Below are 9,044 nucleotides of genomic sequence, written 5' to 3'. Positions count from 1 at the left end.
ATGATGAAAACAAAAGGCATCCAGTAGACCTTGACCTGCATTTGGTACTGGGAAAGATGCCACAAAAAATTTATCATCTAATTTCAATTAAAAAGACATTAATTCCACTTAACAGAATGGAGGTACAAAGCATGTTCTACAACTGATTAATATAAACTCTAATCATGGTTGGTACTTGGTAGTGTAAGGACTTTTTTGTGTCGCTAATCCATCTTTCATCCTGTAGTGCTATTAATTTTGGATGCCCTTCTACGGAATAGATTTTTGTAAAGTTCGCAATCATTCACTGTTTTACTTTTTGCTTAGTTTGTCATGTTCAAATTATTTCTATGTATTTTCTATGTGTTATGAGTCATAAATCACAGAAGATATCTTTTTTCCCAGCTTGATCTACATGAAGCGTTGGATCGTGTTTTGAGGTTGCCATCTGTTGCCAGCAAACGGTTTTTAACAAACAAAGTATGATCTATGATGGTTGTATTTTGTTTATTGATATTTCAGTGTTTTGTAATCTGCTTCTGGTCACTGACCTTCTAAATGAATGTTTGAACTCTACAAACCACTACACAAATGATTCAGAAACTCATTTTATTTAATATTTTTGGGGTGTGTTTGCTATAATACTGAACAGTTGCTACTGGCGCTAAATTTCCATTTGATTAAATTTTATACTAAATTATAGTAGATATTTTAGACTTTTAACCCCATTTGCTGCCCGTCACATCTTATATACAATACATGTAGCTTTGGCAACAGAATAAAATTTATTGTTGACATAAATGGTCATGTCAAAATGAATGCTCAAGGTTATTTTACTATTGGCTCAATAAACAATTTAAAACTTTCCTTGCCTGAAATTGGCTACTGTAACTGAGAGAAATGTGAAATCAATTGATTGGAGAAATAATACAAATTCTTTTTAATCTATTTCTGAGAAAAATTCATGCACCACAAAATAAATCGAGGTTGGAAGCCCTTTGTAATGTAGTTTGTTTGTATCATGTTTAGGTGGATCGGTCTGTTAGTGGGTTGGTAGCACAGCAACAGTGCGTTGGTTCTCTGCATACTCCACTGGCAGATGTTGCAGTAACAGCACTTTCTCATTTTACGTTTGATGGAATTGCTACTGCTATCGGAGAGCAACCAATTAAGGTTTTAGTTGATGAATGTGCTGGTGCACGTATGACTGTCGGAGAGGCTTTAACTAATCTGGTATTTGCCGCTATTTCCGACATTCGTGATATTAAATGCAGCGCAAATTGGATGTGGCCAGCTAAGTTACCTGGTAACTGAACAAATTTACAGTTGTTATGTCTTTGTTATATTTTCTGAAAATTTATGGTTTTTATCTTTAAATTGTATTGATTTTAGGTGAAGGTGCAAAAATTCACTCTGCATGTGAAGCTATGTGTAATATTATGAAGGAAATTGGAATAGCCGTTGATGGCGGAAAGGATTCACTTAGCATGGCTGCGACTGTTGAAAAGGTTGGTTCAGATTTCGTTTTATCTTTTTGAATAGAGTAAAACTTGTTGGTTCTTCAATGTTTTTGTTGAAATGTTATTTACATTGAAATACATACTCATTTTCCTGTCTTAATTGTGGTACTGTGATTATCATCGCTGCAAATGTATTCAAAACCACCAGCTTCAGCACAAAATTTCCCCCCATAATTAAGGCGAAAAGTAAATGATTAAATTCAATAATCATGACTCATTCTACTTTAGGATATTGTCAAATGTCCTGGAGCCCTTGTAATATCTCTTTATGCTCCTTGTACTGATATAAGGTGCACTCTAACTCCTGATCTTAAATGTCCGGAGGGGGGTAGCTCATTGGTTTATGTCCCAATGAGTAACAGCAAACCAGTACTAGGTAAGTTTTTACCAATAACATGCAGAATATATTTTTTCAAACCTGAACTATTTTATAGAATGTTGGCCTTATTTGTATTTTAAGGTGGAAGTGCACTTGCTCAGTGCTTCAAACAGTTGGGTGATTGTGTACCTGATCTTGATGATACGGGTTTGTTTGTAAAAGCGTGGAACATTCTTCAAAAATTAATTAAAGATAAAAGGATTTTGTCTGGTCATGATGTCAGTGATGGAGGCTTTATAACATGTGCGCTGGAAATGGCGTTTGCAGGAAACTGTGGAATAGATGTAAGTAATTGCAATAAGGACCATGCATAAGTTTGTCATTTATGTGACCAGATTTGTTATAGCACTGATCGAGAATAATAGAAAAAATGAACTACTGCAGTATGATGATCAGATACATAACAGAGTGTAAAAGCAATAATTTAGCTGTATTTATTCACTGTTAACTGTGGTGAATACAAGAAAGCTGTCATCCTTTGATGAACTTTTATGCCTCCTTTAGGTTTACTATAGTAGCTGTGCTAGTTTTTATCAGCAAGTTATTGACATTATTTTTTTGAAAGATATATTTGACTTTTCTTTGCAATGTGCGTTAGGGCATACCACTGTTCATTGGTTCTTTCCCATCAAAATAATGGAGAAGAATGTAATAAATGAATGTAATTGTTTGATCAGTGTACTTTTGTAATTTCATTTTTTTTCTCTCAGCTGGATGTCAAATCAAATTTTTCTGCAGCTGAATACCTCTTTTCTGAAAGGCTTGGCGTATTATTAGAAGTAACTGATTTGGAAGGAGTAATTAATGAATTCAAATCATGTGGCGTACAAGCAATATGTGTTGGAAAGACTGTGAGCAATCCAAAGGTAATGTTTAATTGTATGTATATTTTTTACTGAACCTAATGGAAACCTATATTAATTCTGCAGCGTGACAATTGTTTAATTAGAGTCAAATTTTGTTAATTTAGAACCGTTTGGTTCGTCGAAAAATGTTGATTTAGCGAGGTATTCAGATAATAGAAATTGAAAGAATATCACAGCAAAATCAAGTTACGAAAAGTAGTTTACGTAACATAAAACAGTTACCTAAAATAAAAAATGCATTTAGGACTAAACTATGGTAGGTTAAAATGCCAAAAAACTATCCAATCCAAGAATCCAACTGCACCCAGTAGGGAGTTGGAAAATTGGCCATTGACTGTGCCTAAAACAAACATTGACGTGTGACAGATATGAAAAATTGACATATAAATATGTTACATTTTCATAAACCGGACATGTGAATGTGTTTTTAATGATTTGGCATACCTGTTCCTAAATTGTTGTGTCGGTTAGCGAGGCTTTTAGCTTAAATTGGTAAAATGTGTGGAAAGAAATTTGTTTGTAGCAATTTCTTGTTTCTTCTTGTTTTTCAAAGTTTAAGTGAGGTTTGACTGCACTTTAAGATGATATCCGACTCCAGTTAGTTTACCTGTTGCATTAGCACTCTGAAGCCTTCACGATTTACCAGTTTTATAACTAGCATGCAGCATTGACGACAAAATTTTTTCGTATTTACAGCATGTTAGCAACTCCATCTAGAGAAACAGATTGACAACACACACACAATCCAGGCACATACTAGTTAAGTCTACTTACTGCACAAGAACATAAACATCTTGAACCAAACAAATAAATAATAATAGACAGGTGGCATTGTATGCCAAAAATATTTGTTGTAAGTATGAGAACATAAGGGAATATCATATTATTGGAGAATTTTCTCTGTGACGCTTTCACACACTCCGAAAATATTTGATGTTAAATTTTTATCAAAAACGTTTGTATTAATTAATTATCGCTGTGTCAGTTTGGGAAATATCTGAGTTCAGTTCCAAAATAGATTATAAATTAATGGAAAGCTTATCGCTGCAATTTCATCTCAGGAAAATATCATAAAGTGAAAAAAATTATAATTATTGGAATAAGACAAACAGTGTATTTAAGTCAGCTATGAATAATGTACCCTACTAAAAATAAAAATACAAGATTATGTGTTATGATGATTATGATGAAATTGCTTTGGACATTGTTTGTCTGTTTGTACTGGAGTGTTGTGTTATGTGTTGGTGGTAGTGCAGTAAACTATGCTTGTTATGACCACCTTGGGACCAGACCATTTTGATTATATTATCTGAATGGGCACTATAAATGAAATAGCTACAGTACTGTAATACACACCAGAATCGATACAATTAGGCACAAATTTACAAAAAAAAACATCAAATTCATCATTGTTTTTATTACCATTAAACAGCAACATGAAAAGTCAATGTCCTAGAGATGAATTGGTAATACACCTGGCATAATTGCCTTTGTCATTGCTACATTGCACAGGTGACACAAAAAAAGTTAGAGAAAATTGTGAAAGGGATGGAAAAAGTGGTCAATAAAGACAATAAAGGTCAAATAAATAATTAAAGACTGGTCATAGGAAACGGATAATTTTATTTGTCCAAATTCGGGCTACATGAAAATGTTTATATAAAGCAGTTGGTGATATTATCCTAGTTATATTAAACAGGTTCTACTGTATTCTATTGCTGATGCTAGTACGTATCTATATCTGAATATTGACTGGTTGTTTTAATGTTTTCTTTATGAGTACCACGTTTAGGGTCAATCTAAATTGAGATTGTGTTTTGTATAGATTTCCGTCTCATTCAATGCAGAAAAACTTTTTGATAACAAGCCAACATCAATTCTAAGGGATATTTGGGAGAGTACCACCTTCATGCTTGAGAAACTTCAATGCAATAAAGAATGTGTTGATTCTGAACGCAAATGGTTGTTAGAATGTGACAAGGACCCTCAGTTTCATGCGACGTTTCTAGATATTTGTCCCACGGTTAAAGACAGAAGTAAAAATGCTGTTCTTTTTTTAAAAAAATTTAAAGTATTATTTTTATATTTGTCTGCAATTTTTGATGTGTTTTATTTACAATACGTTGAACTTTTATTTAAAAAAAATTCAAAATATAAATTCAAAAACAAGATATTAAACAAATTTTTTGCATTTTTTGTGCAAAGTTGTGTAACTTGACAATAACATTCTCGGAATGTAGAGATTTCAAAGATTTTTTAAGAATGTTTTCCTGCAGTGTAACTTACAGAAAGCAGTAATGCTAACATAGTAACATCATCTTCAACTCTAACTTGTGAATTTATAGATATAGTAATACGCAAAAACTGATTAGTTGATATATGATTTGTGTTAAATTAGCTTTGTCATATTACTGAGGGGATTTTATTGATTATCATGGAGTAGCAAAGTATTGAAATTCACCATTTATGAATTTATAGAGCATTGGTCAATGAAACCTAGTCAAATCAACAACACGCTTATTTCTGTTTTGTGTAGATATAAAAGTTGCCATTCTCCGTGAAGAGGGAAGCAATGGTGATCGTGAAATGGCAGCTGCTTTCCTTACTGCTGGATTTCAGGTATTTTTGCTTTTTTAAAATTACCAAACAATATGCCAGCTAGAGTGCATTTAATTTTTCAATATGCAACTTATAATTTACATACTAAATAATTCTGAAAAAAATTCTTTCATATGACACATAACATCTCTTTGTTTTATCAAAGTTTGTCCAAATGTTTTACGTTATTTTTGTTTAGCCTTGGGATGTTACTATGCAAGATTTGATTGATGGACATGTAACTCTTGATCGTTTTCGTGGATTGGTTTTTGTTGGTGGATTTAGTTATGGAGATGTTTTTGGATCAGCTAAAGGTTAGTTTTATGGCATAGGTCACTAATTTTTAATTAATTATTTCTTTCTACATGGATCATGGATCGTCAGCTTGGTAGTGGCATGGCTAAAGCCTTGCTTTCAATACAGCAGCTCATGTTTGTTATGAGGTGGCCCTACAATTTTAAGACCCTTTGGCCAGGTGTAAACAATGCTTGTTGGTGGGCTTGGAAAACGTTTCTAAGTTCGAATAGTATGATATAAAATAATGAAAGATAAATAATAATGTATGTCTGTCTATTGGAACTTGCACAAAGCTCAGTAACCGGTACAAGCAATGATGAATCATTGCTGAATTTAACTTGTGCAAAGGTTTTCTTCAGTCTGAGGAAAACGATTTTTTATCATGTGCATACATAAGCCTGCTGGTGAAGATTTCAATTATGTGGGTGGAAAGCCAAATGAAACCTATTTTCATGCCCACATGCAGGCATGTCTTCTAAAAGTCTTTCCAAAGCACAGCCCAGTGCTCTAGTGAACATCAAACTGAAAACATTGCAGATTTCGGGTTGCCTCCATACTGCTAGGCTACACAGCTGACCGTAAAGATCATGATACAGTAAATGTATTTTACTTTGTGTACACCCTAATTGTTTGAAATTTGCATAGGTTGGGCTGCAAGTTGCTTATTTAATACTAAAGTTCGAGCACAATTATGGGCTTTCAAAGAAAGAAAGGACATTTTTTCTTTGGGAGTATGTAATGGATGTCAGTTAATGGCTCTTCTCGGATGGATTGGTGAAGAAAAACAGGGTGGCAATTGCAATATTTCAGGGTAAGATTATATTCAGAAAGCAATATGCTTGTATGTTTACTTGGTATATAAAGTACATTGTCTTACATTGGTTTTAGAGATTATCAGCCACCACTTTTCCTGGGTCAAAATGATTCAAAGCGTTTTGAATCTCGATTTGTTTCTGTTGAAATAGCACCTTCCAATGCAATTATGTTTAAGGATATGCAAGGTTCTCGTCTTGGCGTTTGGGTTGCTCATGGTGAAGGTAATGTTGTTTTTTATGGTGTAGTAAATGGTTTTATAGCAGTACTTTGTCATGTATTTGCCCTTTTGTCCTGCTAGTAGCTACTGTCTAATCCAGTGCTTAAACTTTTTTGCTTTGGCTATGGCATACTTACAAAACGTAGTTTTTTCATGGTACCTTACACACACAGTCCACAGCTATTAACATTGACGTACTCAGAGTAAAGTTATTTACACAACATCCCTACCTTAAATTATATTAACTTTCCAAATGATAAATTAGGGTTAAGTAAAGAAAAAAGGAAACAAACTCATCATTCTACACTATTAGATCAGAATTTCTGGGCTGCAACGGAACATTTTGTATTGCAGGAAAATTTTGTTTTTCTGATGACTCATTACTAGAACAGGTCGAAGCTAACAATCTTTGCCCATTACGATATGTTGATCATGACGGTAAAGTAACAACCAGGTACCCTCTCAACCCCAATGGTTCAGCAAAAGGTGTGTAATCAAGATATTAGAAGAGTCATATTTTCACTTTTCAGTTTATTTTGGCCAAAAATTTAATGTTGGTTGGTTTGATGGATGTTGTTATCTGTTGAGTGTAAACATTGTATTGATGCCTGCTTATTGAACGTATTTGTAAAATACTTGCAATTGAATTTTTGGTCCATAAACTGATTTTGTTAAGAACAGTTGCTACGGTATTACACCCATAGGCATTAGTTGTTTTGTGGTAATTGTTTTTGACTTGGTTTAGTTGTAAACGTTATGTTGTAGAGCTGAATATTGATTAATTATTAATTATCAAAGTATTTTTTAATTGAATATGGATAAAAATTTGCATGGGTGCAATTCAAAGAGAACTGCCAAATACACTGCACAATTTTCGTTATACGATATATCTCCAGAATCTGTGTAATTTAGCTTACATTTAACAAGACAATGCTTATTATGGCGAGTTTTGCAGGTATTGCTGGAATGTGCTCATTAGACGGCAGGCACTTGGCAGTAATGCCGCACCCCGAGCGCTGCTTTCAAATGTGGCAGTGGCCTTGGTTTCCAGCTGCTTGGAAGTCCCGAAAGAATTCTCCTTGGCTGAAAATGTTCCAAAATGCATTGGAATGGTGTCAAATTTCAACAGAATGACACAGGATTATAGTGCCTTAATCTTGCATGTTAAACACGTAATCATTTTCAAAAGTGCATTTGTTTACATACTTTGATGAACCTGCCAAGCTCAAAACATCATGTGATGTGATCATGTGCCATCATATTTTAAATAAAACCAATAATTACAATGCTTTAATGCTCTAACTATAGAAGGGCAATGAACAGGTTTGCAACCTTGAAATGATTTTAATATTTTACAACACCTTAAGCCGTGTTCCAAAATAATGTGTATACGATGAATATGAGTGTGCACGTGCATAAACAGACACATAGATTTGCCGCAAGCGTATTTCAAACCTAAGACCAAACCCTGCATGAGAAACCTTCCATACCCACTGCGTTACTGCAATAGCACTAAGAAACCCTGATATTTCACAACTACATAGGTAAAAAGATGTTCACGTTAGGAAACTACCAGTACAATTTACTTTTTGTGGACGTACTTCTAGTTTGTTAGTAGTTTTGCGTATAGATGACGTAAATTTGTGCTCTGGCGTAGCGCGTTGCAATTAAATTGAACGCGTTGAGTTTTTGGCGGTAACATTCATTCTAGTTTTGCAATGCAAACGTTGGTTCGAATAACTGGAAGCCAATATAAGCTGAAAAGGCATCCTATGAAAGGACCGAACGGAAAGCCTTTAAGAAAGAGGTCTCAACCAAACAAGATGATGATGAGAGAGAGGACCGGGCCAAGAAAAGAGAAACTTTTGAGCACAATGGTATTAACACGGGCGCATTTTTGTGAACCCACGTTGTCCATATTTAAGATCAGGTCGACAATTGACTAAACTACGTAAGAACGCAGACAGAAAAGATAAATGAAGGGGAACTCTCAAAATGGAATTAAAAGATGGTTACTTACCGAGTTAAAGACGATTCTACATCTTAAGAAAATTCGGTACAGTCAATTAGCATTAAAATGATCAATTAAAGGCCGATATATATGCGTGAAACTGTAGTTAGTAAGCGACTTAATGCAATGTACGTAATGACGTTGGCAAAATTTCTAAAGTTTATTGCATTAGTCGAATCATTACTTAAATTGACGCGACTTGACTAGAATCAAACAACCATTTCACTACGGTTTAGCAGTAAGTTGTATACAACACCAAGATGTACAAGATTATGATGCGATACATATAAGCTACTTCATGTACTGACTGACATACAGTACATCCATCATATTGGTGTCCCTCAAAATTATAAGATGTTTC

The 9,044-nt window shown here is 34.1% G+C and overlaps 1 protein-coding gene across 1 annotated transcript in view; it reads left to right on the top strand.

Moving 5' to 3' along the window:
- The window catches only part of LOC143472689 (phosphoribosylformylglycinamidine synthase-like), a gene marked incomplete in the record, with an annotated part of 10,799 nt that extends 2,839 nt beyond the window's left edge, over positions 1–7,960 (top strand). Inside the window, 14 exon segments of the mRNA XM_076970002.1 lie at positions 1–122; positions 385–459; positions 1,009–1,285; positions 1,372–1,487; positions 1,728–1,875; positions 1,960–2,162; positions 2,589–2,744; positions 4,570–4,780; positions 5,281–5,363; positions 5,542–5,656; positions 6,285–6,450; positions 6,528–6,676; positions 7,027–7,158; positions 7,628–7,960. Of these exon segments, the coding sequence (XP_076826117.1) occupies positions 1–122; positions 385–459; positions 1,009–1,285; positions 1,372–1,487; positions 1,728–1,875; positions 1,960–2,162; positions 2,589–2,744; positions 4,570–4,780; positions 5,281–5,363; positions 5,542–5,656; positions 6,285–6,450; positions 6,528–6,676; positions 7,027–7,158; positions 7,628–7,806 (2,132 nt within the window).
- Between the last annotated feature and the right edge of the window lie 1,084 nt (positions 7,961–9,044).

The sequence above is a fragment of the Clavelina lepadiformis genome, unplaced genomic scaffold (genome assembly GCF_947623445.1).
Source record: "Clavelina lepadiformis unplaced genomic scaffold, kaClaLepa1.1 scaffold_84, whole genome shotgun sequence".
NCBI classification, from domain to species: domain Eukaryota; kingdom Metazoa; phylum Chordata; class Ascidiacea; order Aplousobranchia; family Clavelinidae; genus Clavelina; species Clavelina lepadiformis.
Note: the sequence above shows the minus strand (reverse complement) of the source record. Positions and strands in the feature narration are given on the sequence as shown.